Source organism: Rhopilema esculentum, chromosome 17, assembly GCF_057945365.1.
Source record: "Rhopilema esculentum isolate cy_ngs chromosome 17, ASM5794536v1, whole genome shotgun sequence".
In the NCBI taxonomy this organism is placed as follows: domain Eukaryota; kingdom Metazoa; phylum Cnidaria; class Scyphozoa; order Rhizostomeae; family Rhizostomatidae; genus Rhopilema; species Rhopilema esculentum.
In genome coordinates this window covers 4,332,411-4,349,602 of record NC_142831.1, presented here as the reverse complement: position 1 = coordinate 4,349,602, position 17,192 = coordinate 4,332,411, and the positions used below count along the sequence as shown (strand labels likewise).

The window sequence follows — 17,192 nt, the reverse complement described above, 5'->3', positions numbered from 1 at the left end:
ATTTGCTTTATTACTAAATGGAAACTTTTGGTAGGTTTCCTATGTAGAGTTTCTTATAAAAGAAAGTGTTATTGCCTCATATCATGTACCAAAATTATTCGACAGAAGAGCGTAAAAATTGCTAGAACCACAAAACCCTATTTTCAAAAATATCATCTCAGCTGAACAATATTTTAATTGCCAATCAATAATAAATTTCAATGCAATATTTTACATGCCGAAGGACGGTTTGTACAAATAAAAGTTTTTGTTGTTGCTGTGCTTAGTAAAAGAGTGGATAATCGAATAGAAGACCACAAGTTCTTTGGAGTTAGATAACGATCTTTCATATATGATACATCCAGCTAAGGTATGTTTAGATGTGTTTCAACAGGTTGGCCCGGTCGTAGCTTTCAGAGCAGAGTTTTTAAGTGATGACGTCACGAGAATCCATTCTTAGAATTTCTAAATGTGTATCCCATAACCTGAGACCACTATGAACTATCTCAGTTAAATGTGTTTCGGATTGACTGAGATATGACAACATGAGCACAATCCCTTTCCCCATTTAACCTCTGTTTACAGGTTGATCTCTGACCAAATCTTTCATTTGCCAAATCTCACCTGATTTTTCAAAAATTTAATTGTTTTGCATACTTAGCAGTTTTTAATGATGTTCTTTTAGCTTATGTAGTAAACAAAACCAATACTCTTAAAATATAATGTTTGTGACGCCAAACTCATCTTTACTCTAGATATTCAAGGCTTAGATTTTATACTTGAGTACATTGATGTCAAAAGACAAATCAAATTACTGCTTAAAATAAAAACAGGAGAAAAAACACGCTTTACTAAGAAGGCAGCTTATATACTTTATTTAAATACCAAATAATTATTTTTAGCTTTCCAATATACCTTTACAATTATTTTAACAAAACATAGATCCATCGTATTTAGTTCTTTTTAAGATTCTAAATATGATGTTTATTAGAACAAGTGAAAAATCCATTGATAAATGATAATAAAATGCATCGAAAAAAAGTGTTGCACTATAAACAGTGCGACACTTGACGTTTTACCCATCATAACCCACGTAGCATTTTGCCAGGGCCAAGCTATGCGAGCTTTTGCAAGCTCTGATAAACTCATGTAAGCGAGCTTAGTAACCTCGGAGAAAACTTAAGTAAGCCAGGTTGGTAAACGCAGGGAAACTTGAGTAAATGAACTTGGTAAACTTAAGTAAGCCAGCTTTGTAAACGCAGGGAAACTTAAGTAAACGAACTTGGTAAACTTAAGTAAGCCAGCTTGGTAAACGCAGGTAAACTTTATTTAGTGGACTTATTAAACTGAAGGTAAACTCAAGTAAGCATGCTTGGTAAACTAAAAGTAAACTTAAGCAAGAGAGTTTTGTAAACTCAAGCAAACTTGAGTGAACAACCTCTGTAAACTCTTGTGAACTCAAATAAGCGAACATAATAAACGCAAGTAAGCGAGTTTGGCAAACTCTTGTAAACTCCAACAAGCTAACTTGGTAAAGGCAGGTAGACCCATGTAAAGAGGTTGGTAAACGTAGGTAAGCTCAAATAAGCGAGTTTGATTCTCCAGGCAGTAAAAATAGCTCATGAAACCAAAGGGGCCTTCATTGCGGAGAAAAAATTATGAGCTATTGGAGGGGGGGAGGGGACCGATTTTCTTTAATTACATAAATTGCACTACGATAGAAAAATGATGATAAATGTAACATTTACTACGCAGAGAGAAGAAATCTTTTCGGAAGTATAGACATAAGGATACAGGTACGTTAAAGAGGCTTTCCCCATTTTTATCATAGCATACAAGGATAGGCCTAACAACTTTTACATGTTAATCAATAAGTTGCTTTCGCTAATGAAAGCCAGAATGTTAATGACTGAACTTTTCTTGAGACGGCGCTGCCTTTTATGCACTGCTTCAACGCCACCCTGGCTACTTTTCTAAATTCACATTAGAGAAAGTGGTAAGAAACATCAATTAAAATTCAAGTTGGGCAAACAACACTTCTGCGCACAGAGCAAACATTAAGTTTAATTGCATTTATGTTAGTGAAGTTGCAACTTTATAAATCACAGGACTGTGTTAGCAGAACATCAGTATCAACATATCTGAGGGTAGTTTCTTATCATCATGTCAGTATCGGCACATCTGTCATTGTGTGTTCCATGAATGTTGGTCTGACATGCTTAGCTGCAATTAAGATAGCAAAGAATAGCATATATTGCAAATAATATACATTGAAAAATCAACGTCCTAGTCTTAAAACAATGCAAAGGTTTTGTAAAATATGAAAATATGGAGGGGAACATCGATTCGAGGAAATTTTTACCATGCCAATTTTAAGCTTTAAGGTTGAAGAAATTAGCCAGTTTTTCAATAAGACCCTTTTTCTGGAGATTTAAAAGAGATTATGCTATAAAATTTCTGTACGTTTTATAAAAATTAAAATTTCTGAAAGGCCTTTTAGTTGAAATAAAACTCATTTGCACTGTCTGTCATTTTCAGGAAGGTACACCGACGGCAGAAAGGTTTTGAAGGATTTTTTGCTATAAAAACCTAGTGAGTTGAAAACATAACGGTTGGCATTTTGGAATAAGAACCCCTATCTAAAAAGATCCAAGTCAATCTGAACATCGGAATCGGTTCTTGCTAGCAGACCACGGTGAAAATGGTGAAAAATAGATCAGTATCAATCACATCTTATGCTATTTATATAAAGTAAATACACAAAATTGATAACTTTAAATATTTTATGAAGTGTGCATTAGAGATAAATGAAACTGATAAAATTGAAAGATGTCCATCCAAGAGTATCTAGCAAGTTGATTAATTCCTATAAACGTCTGAATAAACACAATGGTTTAAACCATAGAAGAATTTAAAAACCACTTTGAGAAACTGAAAAGCCTCATTGTCCGTTCAACCCAAATCATAAAAAGATTATATGGACTGAAAGACAAAATTGTAGGCTGTTTACACAGATATTTACAGAATAAAGCAGCATTTTTCTAAAATTTGGGTTGATGTGCCACAGTACCTCTTTGCAGATACGCTTTTGCCTTTGAAAACAACAGAAGCTAGAAACACAAACCTACTCTATGGCTTCAGACTTCACTCTTCTTTGCTGCGCTGTCACTATTTGCACCCGTATCGTCACCCAAAGTTGCGTCATCTAAGAATGTTGAATCCGTAGGCGTTGCTACAAATATATGAAAGAATTATTGTCCAAACCACATACAAAATTTAGTTTAATTGATACAGCAACTATTTATAATATTTTTTGCTCTCATTAAAATCTAACCATCTATCTCGCACTGTTTTGGGAGACAGTTTAAAGGCAATCTGTCACGACCTTGATTGATTATAAGAACAAAGGGATTTTTTATTGTTTCCAGTCCCCCTTTAATTTATCGCATTGTAAAAAAATATGGCGGAGCGCTGGAATTGTGTTCAGGCTATTGTTCCAGGTATTGTTCTCGTTAACCAATCCACAACGAGACAGATTGCCTTCAACTGATGATTGAGCCAATCAAGCAACATAGCAAGAAACCAAGCAATCAAGCTAACAGGCAATCGAACAATCAGGTGAGCAATCAATCAATAGATCCAGTTTATTTGTCTCCTAACCAATGATGAAGGTTTATTTAGCTCATGCTGAAATGAAGTTGGAGAAGATTTGAATCGACCAGTTATTGTCAATTAATAAAAGAAAAGAGTACTAGAGAAGATGCTCAACTGAAGAAGTACTTGAAAGGGAATGCTTAAGAAAACGATAAGTACTTAGCGAGTTAAGTGCGGCATTCATAGAGGATCTGTTTGATTTCTTTTCTTTTGATAGTGCTGAAAACGTAGGGAATAGAGTCCTTTTTCTGAGAACGATTCCATTCCCATGAATCGTCAAGGCAAGGAATAGCAAGACTCGTTCGAAATTTCTTAATCATGAATACAGAGCATTGTCTGCTAAAGCATAGCGTCGATGTGGTAAAGAACAAATAAAATAGGAGACAGGATAGATCCTTATGAAGCACCATCATTCATAAGGTGTAGATCAGAAGGACAGCATTTAACAAGAAAATAGAAATGCTGTTGAGAGACTAGCTGTAATAGTTGCTGCCTTCTTCATGAACTGTTTCTCAACTTATCAAAAACTCTTGGTTACATACGAATAATATTTGCAATGTTGTTGTTAAATGACAAGACCAACGCTCACCATTTTCGTCTTCTGCAGTGTCATCCCCATTTAGAGCATTGATATCTTCACCTTCTGACATATCACTTGTGTTCTCTCCATCACCCATGTTATCCATTTCCGCATTTTCTCCTGGCCCAGTATCTTCAGCATTTGCTTCGTCGCTGGTTTTTTCTTGATTGCTATCTCCAGCACCATTATCAACAGTGGCATCCCCACCTGTATTGTCTCCTTCCGACCCTGCTGTTTCACTATCCACGGAATCACCAGCTGTTTCACTTCCGCTGTCATTTCCAGTCACAGTTTCAGTTGGGGAATCTTCGGCCCCGTTTTGGCCATCCCCAGTATCGGCAGTTAATGCAGACTGGTCACCATTGCTGGTAGTGTCATTAGTCATAGCATTTGTATCTGAATTTACTTTTTCTTCATCCTGTTTAGTCAAACCATGAACTGATTCTGACGTAAGCGTTTCCGCGGTAAACCCCGTGTTTAACGCGGCATCATCGACACCAGACTGGAATGTCTTCACCTTATCCTCTTTCTTATCCTTGTTCAACTTGTTTTTTGGCTTTGTTGTTGGTTTTTCAGTGGCCTTAGTCGTTGCTTTCTTTTTTTCTTTGGTCGTTGGTTTGTCTGTAGGCTTCACTGCTGTCGTTCCACCTGGGGTAGTTGCTACTGTAGTGGGGGCTACTGTTGATGGACAAAGAGTTGTCATTACGGGAGCTGCTCCATCAGCTGGCTCTCTGTTTTCTGCAGTACTTTCCTTTTCTTTAGATTCATTGTCTTTTTCCCCTGAATCGCTTGTTTTCTCTGCACTTTTTGTATCGTCTCCTTTGGTTTCCTTAGAATCACTCTTCGTTTTATCATCATCTTTACTGTCTTTATTTTCTTCGACTTTCTTCTTGTCGCTCTCGTCGTTATCTTTTCCTTTATTTTCCTCTTCTAAAAGAATTTATTATGTTAAGTCATGAAGTCGTGTAGTTCTTAAATGAGCCCAGAGCAAACTTTTTAGAATTTCTTTAGCATTCTTAAACTGACAAGAGAGACTATTACATAATATTTGCTGCATGTATACAGACAATTGTAGCTACATTGCATATTCCAATTAACTAGGAAATCCTAATCAACATGCAGAAGCATGAAAGAGGCTGTACATAACTAAAAGATACTGCAACTCCAATAGCAATTTCAATCAATCCATTTACCTGAGAAATTTGTAGAATCCTTTTCGCCATCCTTCTTGCTATCAGATTTTTCTGAAATGCATTCGAAAAAAACATTTGTTAAAAACCTGTCTAACTTTGGCAAGTTGTCAAAAACTACCGTAGTTGCAGAGCAATAAGAAAGAGCCCTGAATCTTAGGGTGAATCTTGGGCGGGGTTGAAACTGCATGAGAAATCTGAATGAGAAAGAAAAGTTTCCATGTCTTCATATGGTGATGTCTCGCATCATGTTTGCTTGCTTGCTTGCAAGCAAGCAAGCAAGCAAGCAAGCAAGCAAGCAAGCAAGCAAGCAAGCAAGCAAGCAAGCAAGCAAGCAAGCAAGCAAGCAAGCAGATAGTTTGATATCAGCTTAGTTTTAAAATCAAGAGATTTTCCTCCAGTCCAGATTTTCCTACGTAAAAGAGGCTCAAGCGCCTCCTTTCTTATCTTGCACCACCACTGTGCAGGCTGAAGCAAGCACGAAGATTTCAAGAATGCTAAAATCACAATTAAACTTAAATCCATGAATCTTACCATCTCCATCCTTGGCTGCTCCTTTTTCATTTTCATCAAGGGGTGCTGAATCGGTCGGTGCAGCATCTCCAAAAGCATCGTTTTTATCTTCTACAACAAATAATTGAAATAATTACAAACATCAAGGTCAAAATTAGCCAGTATGGTTTTAAAGGTAAGATAAAAGTGACGAAGAGTGAACAAAAGCATCAAGAACGAAAAACAGTTTGGAAGCTACTAGGTTCATCTATGGCCTATTCCTGAAGCAGAACATGCGAATACGTAACATGAATAAGAATCATTGAAAGTCTGCAGATGAGATAACTTTTGTGTTGTTTATACAGGGAAAGAGAATCACACTCAGACATGTTGACACCTTTTTGGTGAAAAATACTGTAAATCTATAATCCTTGCTTACACAGTTTCTAATGCAAATACACTCATGCAGTCTCTTATATCATGATTCGATGAGCTATATTTTCATTGTTATGGTTTGCGGTGTCATTGGAATGAAAGTTCAATTGGAGGAGAGGGGTGTCTGAGAGAAATGCAGGGCGTGTCTTGCTATTTATGTATGTTTAATTCGCCCCAATCATTTTACTAACAGGTAATGAAAGTTAAAAAGTTTAAAATACAGTAATATAAATTAAAAAACAAAGAAAAACACCCTTAATTTCAGTGGCAAGGATAGCATCAAAAGGTCAAGCTGACTTTATTTTCATAATGGTCACCTTAGAGATGCTGGTTTAACAGGAAAAGAAACGAAGTAAAAAGGATGATACAGAAAATTGCATTCAGAACTTCTTCATGAAGGATATAAAACATAGGTAGAAGAAAGTTTACTCTTTTTGAAGGGGGAATATAATTAGATTACTTTCATGCCCAAATCTTAAATACTTTGTTAAAGAGGTAACTGCAGAGAACCTTTATCAGATTCATCCAGACTGGCGCTCTCAGTAGGGCTAGCATCAGGATCGTCACTCATCTCTTCCTCTAGAGCAGACTTCTTGCTTGCTGTCACCTCATCAGAGATCGAGTTACTTGACAAGTCGGATGTACTTTGAAACAAGCGCAATGGACTCCTTATTGGCCTAGCTAATTGCTAAAAAAGACAACATATCTAACATGATTAAGATCGCACAACAAGACATTATGCATACAAAATAAGGCTTCGTTTACACGATACTGAATTTCAATCAATGCGGTACGATCGCAATGCCTTTCCATCTACTCGTATATGCCAATGAATATGGTACGAAACGAAAAATCTTACCCGTATAGAAATCGTGTATCGTATCGTGTAATGTAACGGTACCGTGTAAACGACTGAATCCTGTACAATCCTGAATAGAAGGCAGCTAATGATGATTTTCATCAGTCGCCTCAAAGCGCTTCTAACAACACGATCTATTACTTTGAAGGTCCAGACATTTGTCTCATTCAAGTGATCAGATCGAAGCAACCAAAAGGATTGCAAAACTTTTCCAATAAGAAACAAGTTAATATTATTGACAAAGTGATCAACAAGAGCAGTATCTTGAATTAAAGAGTGGAGGGACCATATAGTAGAAACGTTAGGCTGCCAGCTTTCAACAACACATCGCTAAAAATTGCGGGAGAGGGAGTCGTCTCAAGCCCCCTCTCACTTGGTCCCTGTTTTGGATGAAGTTTCTACAAGAGCCTTGTGATATTTCCCCTTTACTCGTGATATGTCAGAATGAGATATAAAATTCTTCAATCCAGACTTGAAATATGAAAGCAGAAATGTTTACCTTCTTTGCTTTTCTTGCATATCGAGTTCCAGTTACTTCCTTTACCTTTTGAAATTTCAACCCTTCCTTTTTAGGTTTCTTTCCTTTCGATTTTCCAGGCAGTAAGACAGCTTTGCGTGGAGGTACGACAGCTTTACGAGGGTGAGACTCTTTCTTCTTAATTGATTTCCTCTTCTTCGTTTTTGTCTTTTTTGGCTTGCTTGCTTCGGTAGGTGTTCGCTTATCTCCTTGGTTAGGCTTTTGGCCCATCGTCGCAGTTGCAGTTACGATAATGTCTTTTCCAACTGCATTTTTTGTTGGCTCAGCCTGGAGTTCGGCGCTCACTAAAAAAAAGGAATTCAATCACCTCTAGTATTAAAGAGCATAATTCAACAGAGGAGGGGGTTAACTTGCACGAAGAGGACGGAAATAATAACATAACTTTTGCTGGGTTGCCACGTGGCGAATTCTTCTTTCTACACGAATCGAATCCTGCCCTATGTGAGTTTGCGTAGAATAATTTGTTCCAATTTGACAGAAAAAATTACAGAAAGTAAATCACAGCCCGACTCTGTTGCCATTGGCGAATCCTTCTATTTTCGCAAAATGACCAACGAGTGCTCGAGTTTTGACTGAGTAAACGTAGTCTATTGGCGCAGAAAATGATGAATTTCAGCTTGGCCTATGTTAATGGTAGTCTTATTCTTGCACTAAGTTTTCTCGAATACATTCACTGGCGCCTATATTGCACGAAGAATTTATTCGATTCACGTGGAAGAATTTTTACGATCCACGTGAAAGAATTTTGCTGGATTAAGATACAGAATATAAGGGACATGGCAGGGTTCTGAATCTTCTTAAAGACATTAAATGGATTATCATTGTTGGAAGCTAGTATTCAAATAATTGATTCCCAAATCAAAAAAATATTTGAGATTGGGTCCAGGGGGGGGGGGGGTAACCCCACTTACGGGAGGTGCCATTTTTGGTGTACCTTTTTCTAGTAGAAAATGAATTCTATGGTATTGATTTTGGTAAAATCAAGCTTGGTCATTAATTTCGGGAATGACCTTTTGCTTGACCTTAAAATCTTGGGGTATCACCTTTAAAGGAAAGGTAATATGTTCTCATTTGCTTGATTCGGTTGCTGGAATTTGCAAACTTTAATCAAATTTTCTAAAAAGTTGATTGAATTTTGCAAAAATCTTAAAAGCACAACCAATTCATTACTATGAAAGTTTGCTGCAAAGCGACAGCTTTAAAAAACTCAATTTTACAATGGCAAGGGTAATATTGTTTGAGCTGTTTAAAGGAAATGATTTTCTGACAGAAAAGAAAACAGTGTTAGTTTCAAGAAACTATTTGGAGAAGTCATGCGAACAAGTATGCAATCACTCGGTTCGGAGTGTTCGAACAAGTATGCAATCACTCACTCGGTTTCGGTTCGGAGGACGAAGCTGGTAGGACGTGGCTTTTATGCGCTCTAAGAAATACTCTTTTCATTGCAAATTCACTCATATTTCAAATGGCAACAGACATTGAAACTGTTATGGAAGCTACAGAAATTCTAAGGAGTACAAGCAAAGGAAGACATATGGATTCAATCGCTAGCTTCTGCTTGTCGAAACATGGTTGGGACAAAACAAAGACAGTCGCCATCTTGGATCAAGCGGTAAACGAGGGGAAATTATACACTACCATGTCCCACAACAAAGTTTCCTATCGTATCAAAGACCAGGAAAATATAGACACTGAGAATGAAAATTTTAACCCAACCTCCGAAAGAGATTCTGAATGGCCAAAGTCGAAGGGTTATGTAAACTTCGGCGACTTTAAGAGGATCCAAGCAGAACTCGAGGAATTCAAAAGATTCTCACATGGAGAAATTCTACTATTAAAGGCCCAAACTGCTAATAGACCAAGTATAGACCCTTCTGAAAGTGATAGGGAAGCGTTGCTAAAATGTCTTCAAGACCGCATTATCTCTTTGGAGCAGCAGCTGTTTGACAAACAGAAAATTATTGAAGGTCTGTTGGAAGGGCCTAGATTTGAAGTCAAAACAATTGATGGAAGCAAAAGCTGTCTTGACAACGAAATGAGACCTTCTCCCAGCGGAATACAGAAATTGGCAGGAAAAAGTGAAGCACATGTGAGTCCAATAATAACAAGGAGCCTGACAAAGAAGGCAGAAACTGAAAGAAAACAAGCCAAAGATATTTATGGGCATGACAAGATATCCCAAAGGCCCAGGTACAAAGATAAAACACCAAAAGTTGCATATTCCCAAGTATCAAAGGACGTTGCAAAATCTGCAAGCAGAAATCCCTTAGCGTGGCAAAATCGCTTTGCCCTTCTGTCAAGCGATGATGAGTCAAGCGATTTGGAAACATCCAAAAACCATACTCAAACTCGCAGTACGGAAGCCAGCGAAGTGCAAACAGCAAAAGAGAGAAGGACAACAAAGAAAATCCAAAGCAGAGCGGAGAACAAAAGGAACAAGAAGAATATCCTTATTATTGGCGACTCCATACTTAAGCACTTGGATGGGAGAAAATTGAAAGGATCTCTGCGAAATGGGCAGAATGTCTATGTCAAATCTTTCAGCGGAGCAAATGTTGAAGACATGGCAGATTACTCAAAACCACCAATGAAAAAAAACCCAGACATTGTCGTTCTTCATGTTGGGACCAACTCGCTGGGAACAAACAAGCCAGCTGATGAAATTGCATCTGAAATCTGTGATCTGGCAGCTGATTTAAGAAACGGAGCAAATGAAGTTGTTGTATCAGCTATTATATCTCGAGGTGACGATTCAACGTTAAATACAAAAGCAAAAACTGTAAACGAAAAATTGAAAACCCTGTGCGGAGAAAATAGTTTAGATCTCATCGAGCATCAAAACATCGATACAACTAAGCACCTAAATGGAAGTGCTTTGCACCTCAATAGAATGGGCACAGTCCTTCTTGCCAATAACCTTATTAAATATCTCAAAGCTCAGTGACGTGATGATGGGACTCATACAGCTAAGTACATTTGTCCTAATTTAGAAAATCAAAATACCAATGAAATTGCTAGTTCTGATACCGAAGATATTAACCCCCTTGCCAATCTATCAACTATTAGGAACAAAAACAAGAGAGGCCTAATTGTGGCACATCTAAATATAAACTCAATCCGAAACAAAATAGAGGATCTCAAAACCCTGATTGCAAAAAATGTTGACATCCTCGCAGTTTCTGAAACCAAATTAGACGAATCCTTTCCTACTAATCAGTTTTTAATTGATGGTTTCAAAAAACCCTTCCGTTATGATAGAAATACAAACGGTGGTGGGATTCTGGTTTATATCAGAGAAAAACTTCCAGCAAATGAAATTAAACTGGTGAACATCGCCAATTCAATTGTATGTGTATTAACTGAAATTAATGTGGGCAAGAAAAAATGGGCATTGATCAGTACCTACCGCCCCCCTTCTCAATGTGAAAAATTTTTCTTCGCAGAGATGGGCAAAGTGCTTGACCAACTTACACCTCGATACGAAAACTTCGTCATTATTGGAGATTTAAATTCGGAAGAGAAAAATTATGAAATTAGCAATTTCATGGATATCTATGGATTAAAAAATCTAATAAAAAGTCCCACTTGTTATAAATCTGCTGACAATCCCTCTTCCATTGATATGTTTCTAACGAATAAAACCTCTGGTTTTCAAAACACTACGACAATAGAAGTGGGATTGTCTGATTTTCATCTAATGATACTAACAGTGTTAAAGAGTGGTTTTGTAAAAAGAGGTCCAAGGATTGTGACATACCGAGACTACAGTAAATTTGATCCTATAAAGTTTCGCAGTGACCTTAGAAGCAATCTAGCTAAGAGCAGCGAAGCATACTCTGAATATGAAAATTTTAATTCTGTAGTCGAAGAAGTTCTGAATAACCATGTACCTCTAAAACAGGAGACATGGCAATTAGGAGACATAACTCCACTATTCAAAAGTGACAAAACTACAGAAAAACGAAACTATCGACCTATCACCGTTCTATCCGCATTATCAAAGGTCTTTGAACGGCTTCTATATGCTCAGATGGTCGACTTCGCGGATACGTTCCTAGTTCCCTACTTATGTGGTTTTCGGAAAGGTTTCAACACACAGCATGCGCTGTTGAGATTAATGGATATCTGCAAGAATTCCCTAGATAAAAAAGGGGTGGTTGGTGCCTTGCTAATGGATCTCTCAAAAGCGTTTGATTGCATAGACCATGAGCTATTAATTGCGAAATTAAATGCCTATGGTTTTTGTAAAGATGCTCAATTATTGATTTATAATTACCTGTCCGGTAGAAGACAAAGGGTAAAATTAAATGGTTCATTCAGCACTTGGCGAGAAACCTTTGCAGGTGTACCACAAGGATCAGTCCTTGGGCCTCTTCTCTTTAATTTATATATTAATGATTTATTCTTAATGGTAACTGATACTGCAGTATGTAACTTTGCTGATGATACTACGATTTTTGCAGCTGACTGTCAATTAGATAAAGTTTTAGAACGGCTAGAAACTGATGCTCTTATTTTATCAAAATGGTTTCCAGAAAACTTTATGAAATTGAATGCAGGGAAATGTCATCTTCTTACTTTTGGAACAAATCAAGATGACTTTAAGATCAAAATCGGTGAGGCCATTATTGAAGAAAGCTCTGAAGAAAAACTGCTAGGGGTGATAATAGATAAAAATCTTAATTTCAAAAGTCACGTCTCAAATTTATGCAAAAGAGCCAGCCAAAAACTGCATGCTCTTGCTAGAGTTTCGCCATTTATGGGTTCTGATAAACTGCGTCTCCTAATGAACAGCTTCATAAAAGCTCAGTTTAGTTACTGCCCCCTAATTTGGATGTTCCATGACAGATGTCTGAATGCTAAAGTAAATAAAATCCACGAAAGAGCACTCAGAATTGTTTATAAAGACAGTCATGCTGACTACGAAGCATTGCTGACTTTGGATAATGCAGTATCAATTCACCAACGCAATCTACAGTACTTGATGATAGAAATATACAAAACCAAACATAACCTGAACCCTAGTTTCATGAGTGAGATTTTTGAAACAAGAAATGTACATTATGATTTGCGAACTAAAAATAATCTTTGCATTCCAAAAGCCAGGACAACTTCTTATGGTATAGAAACTGTGAGATATTTAGGTCAAAAACTGTGGCAAACACTACCTCACAGTATAAGAGAGTCCCAATCATTGGCAACTTTTAAAAAAGAATTAAGAGCACACCCTATAGAATGCGACTGTAGATTGTGTAAAAAATTTATTGCTGGGTTAGGTTTTATTTAGAACATTATACCTTAAACCTTTTTAATATTGTATCATATATTTTTATTTCATACTAACTCTTATTAGATAGTTGGCCTTAATTAGCTTCTTTATAGCTATCAACCGTTCATTTAGTACGCCAACTTTAAACAAATTATTTATTATTATTATTATTATTATCACTGCCAAAAGTCTTGGAACACTAAAGTCAGTTTTCAAAGGCAAATTCAGCCACCCCCTCCCCCCTAAGAACAATGTTGATATACTGAAGAAAAAAGAAAGGGGTATGTTTTTTCTTGTGGCTTGTTTGATGTTTTTCTATACATTCAACATTGTTTTGGGGGGAAAGGGGGACGGAAGTAGTTGTATTCGGGAAAACAAATGAAAAATAGAAAAGCACAGCGCAAAGTGTTGGGTGTTCCAAGTAATTTTGGCAATGATGGTATATTTGGCAAATTCATTGCTGATATTGCTAAAAACTAAAGGAAATGATTTTGGAAATCAGTTAAAAACAGTGGCTCTGATTTGCAGAAAACAATGGCTGATTCTTCATGCCGGTGTAAGAAAAAACCTTGTTTGTGATTTAAATTATCAGAGATGTCTCAAATCGGAACATATAGTTAAGATAAATACATTACGCAAGAAATAACCCTTCTAACAGTAAATCGGTGGCCCACAACGGCCATGGCACAATCTTTTTTCACGGCACAGTTATATATTTACACGGCACACATATACATTTCCACGGCACAGTCCTATATCTCTGACGGCATATTTTCATATTTCTGACGGCACACTTTTATATTTCTGACGGCACACCTTCTTATATTTTACGGCACACTTTCTTATATCTTTCATTGTGATTATTCCCACGTATAGATATATCACCATCATGTTCAGCAAAACGGTCATTTAGCTCACTGAGGCACATAAGAACATATCTTCGTAGCACCATGGGACAGCAAACCCTCATTAACATCGCGCTTTATTCAACTATACCCCATTATTCAACTCTTGTCCATAATAAAGATTTCGACAAAATAATCGATATATTTGTTGCCATCGTTGAAGAGATTTATACACCCTTGTCTGAACTCAACCCGTACGCCTATGGGCGGAGATGCAGTGTTTTTATCCGAATGTGCCATAGATAAGTACCATCTTCAAGAAACGTGTAGGACAAAGTTATCTCTGGTGTACACATGCCACACTGTGCAGACTGGCCGGCCACACCAGCCAAGATTTAAGGTCTATGATCCCACTTTGACGAAGTGAAATTTATCTTAAATTAATTATCCAAAGATAAGTTTATTTCAAATCACATTCAGAACATGGTGCTCCTTTTCAGTTATGTTTTCCTTACTAATCGGGCTATACGCCTCGTTATGAGAGTGTGGAAAATGTGCCGTGAGAATTATGAAAATGCGCCGTAGAAATATGTAGCTGTGCCGTGAAAACAGATTGTGCCGTGGCCGTTGTGGGCTACAGTAAACCATGAATCACAGCTGTTTTACTTGTTTAACTTAGAGTTGCCTAGTCTTCTTAGAACGTCTTTATAGAACACCGTATTCTATATCATTGTACAAGAAGATCGCATAAAATAGAAGTGTGACAATGAATTGAAGTATTCAAAACATAAATATGTAGTTACCTTTGTCTTGTCTTCCAGGGCGGGCAAAACAAGCCGATATGCTTACAGCAACAATACAAATTAGGAGAGAAGCTTTCATTTTCTTCTTGGTTTATCTCAGTTTCAATACAGCCTCAACTTGTTGTGAATGTTTGCAATACTTGTTTGTGAGTTCTCAACGGCAGCTGTAAGCAAAACCACTAACAATTAAAACTTACAGGCAACTGATAAGAGTTCTTGTCTATCTTTAAATTTCTTCAAAGCTTTGCAACGCCAATAAAAATTGTCTGGCATCAATTTACTCAGTTCAAGATCAAGTTCATAATTATAAGGTTTAAGGGGGTGAAATTATCTAATGTCTGCAGCGAATCTATCTTACTGGTGTTTTTTATGTTTACCAAATGGTTGATTGCACATTCATGAGCGTGATTTGATCCTAGTAAACACGCCGATTGAGACGTGACATTGAGTGATTGAAGTTTTAATTAAGGGTCATGGCAATACAATAAAAAGATCATTTAATGGAACATCCCTGGAAACAGTGAGACATCAACGAAACGACATCGATAACCTAAACGACGTCTAAAGCTATAAACGCAATCTACCAATAAAATATAAAAGCTCATGGTGAATTCTTGCTGGTCATAAAATCGCTTACAGATAACATATGACTGGAAAATGAAATCTAGAAATCTGGGGACCATTCTAAAACTTTGGTGGGTCATAGGATCAATAGACCAAGAAGCCCTGGAATACACTCTCTTTTTTTATAAGAACCAGTAAATTTAAGTTCAGGCTGACTGTTCTTAATTTTTTCGAAAATCTGAGGCTGGATTGTTCTTAATTTGTTCTTAAATTAAGAGGGTGTAAGCAGTGCTATTGCTAGCCTTTTCGCTCTAAGGAGGTGTTCAGGCCTCATTTGCCAACAAAGTGAGTGAGACAGCCTTAATTTGCTGACAAGAGTATGAATATTCACAGAGAAAGCACCAACACATTGCTAAAAATCCTCGATTTTGAGAAAAAACGTTGTTCAAAATTGCATTTTGCAGAAGCTCAGCCTCAGCTTGTTCTTAATTTGTTCTTAACTTTTGACCAGTTTTGAGGCTCGTGTTCTTATAAAAAAAGAGCGTAGAGGACACCTGCAAAAGTCCAGTTAGAGCTAGCAGTTACCAAGTTTGACGTCTGAACGGCGTGAACGGGAGCAAGGGAAACATACTTCCTAAGGATAATGCTATTTTTTGCATTATATAACATAAGAAATTAATAGTGCTTTATATTTTCATATTGCTTTATACTTTTAACTGTTAATTTAAAAGGTGGTACGCTCCGATGGTCGAGTGCTTATTGCAGTCATGAAAACAGAGCCAAGGACTGTGGCAGACACATGGTCGAAAACAGCGAGGAAGCAAATTGAAAACTTAAGCCCCGCCTAAATCCAACCTTTTTCGTTGTTTTCTTTAACAAAGTTAGCGAATCTGAAAAGTGTGGCCCAAAGGTGGGATAAAGACTTTTCTGAACTCTGGGTAAGAAAATTAGGTGCACTTCATGAGGCTTTTTTGAACGACTTTGAAAAAGTTGAAAAATGGGTAAAATTTTATGGGGCCTTTTCATTCTGAATGTTTGTAGTGATTTCAATATTGTAAAATAGGCCATATTCCTACTCACTTACGTCATTCACAGCATCACCTAGCACAGGACATTCCCTGCACCATTGTACACACGTTCACACATCTATGTCATGCTGATTTCTTCCCAAGTCTAGATCTTTCCTTCTCCATTACATCATCATTACATCATCCTTAGTCACCTAATTACATCACCTAACTCATCCTTAGTCAGCAATTTGATTTCTGTATATATGTTAATTTGTATTTGAGTCAGTTCAGATGAGTTCAGATCAAAGCTCCACAGTCAACACACTCTCTCTCACTGGCTCCGTGTTCTCTGCACGTTAAATAAGATTCGTCGAAGTAGCATCAACGGTGGAAACGCAAAGAATAAAGATAGGAGCCACGGCAACCCTTGCAACATATTAGCGTTCCTTTTAGAACCAAAAATTTCGGTGGGATTCATTTTCGGTGAAGAAGGGCAACGGAATGTGTCATTTTTTGGCACATTCCGTTGCCCTTCTTTTAAGTAGAAAATGTAACTTCTTTTAAGTAGAAAATAAATCTTGGAATATCGATTTTGTTAAAATCAAATAAGGACATAAATTTTGGGACTGATTTTTTAAAGAAATGTTTTCATTTACTTGATTGAGTTGTTGGAATTTGCAAATTTGAATTGAATTTAAGAGTATGAATTTTATATTGTATTAAAATTTTGGGGTAAGGTTTTTGGAAAATTTCTAAATTTGAAGGTATGCATTCATGTTTCAAAATGGCACACCTCGTCCTCTATCCTTTTAAATTTACCCGCCCTCCACCAGACGCACCTTACATCCAAGAAATTTGTCATTCCCACAGCCCAGCACTATTCACAAGGCAAGTGTTACAATGCTTAACAGGTATGAAAAAAAAGCTTTGAACATTTCACTGGTCCGTCTGAACAACTCAGTGATTACATTCAC

At 37.1% G+C, this 17,192-nt stretch overlaps 1 protein-coding gene across 2 annotated transcripts; it reads right to left on the bottom strand.

Moving 5' to 3' along the window:
• Positions 1-826: 826 nt before the first annotated feature.
• Positions 827-14,999, bottom strand: LOC135681681 (uncharacterized). Of its 2 annotated transcripts, none has more exons than XM_065196257.2 (8): positions 14,645-14,999; positions 7,689-8,011; positions 6,841-7,018; positions 5,938-6,027; positions 5,407-5,457; positions 4,223-5,143; positions 3,104-3,211; positions 827-2,202 (listed from the first exon to the last, which is right to left on the bottom strand). In XM_065196257.2, the coding sequence occupies exons 1-7, from the start codon at positions 14,721-14,723 to the stop codon at positions 3,117-3,119; spliced, it is 1,737 nt and encodes a 578-aa protein (XP_065052329.2). In that variant the 5' UTR covers positions 14,724-14,999; the 3' UTR covers positions 827-2,202; positions 3,104-3,116. The 2 variants fall into 2 exon arrangements, with proteins under 2 accessions (XP_065052329.2, XP_065052337.2); XM_065196265.2 differs by having other exon boundaries at positions 3,108-3,211.
• Between the last annotated feature and the right edge of the window lie 2,193 nt (positions 15,000-17,192).

Bases quoted from the DNA above. Each gene is read 5' to 3' on its own strand.
- LOC135681681 (XM_065196257.2), bottom strand. From the start codon at position 14,723: ATGAAAGCTTCTCTCCTAATTTGTATTGTTGCTGTAAGCATATCGGCT. The intron at 5,458-5,937 runs GTAAGATTCATG...AATGCATTTCAG, and splicing joins AGCAGCCAAGGATGGAGATG to AAAAATCTGATAGCAAGAAG. The intron at 5,144-5,406 runs GTAAATGGATTG...AAATTCTTTTAG, and splicing joins GGATTCTACAAATTTCTCAG to AAGAGGAAAATAAAGGAAAA.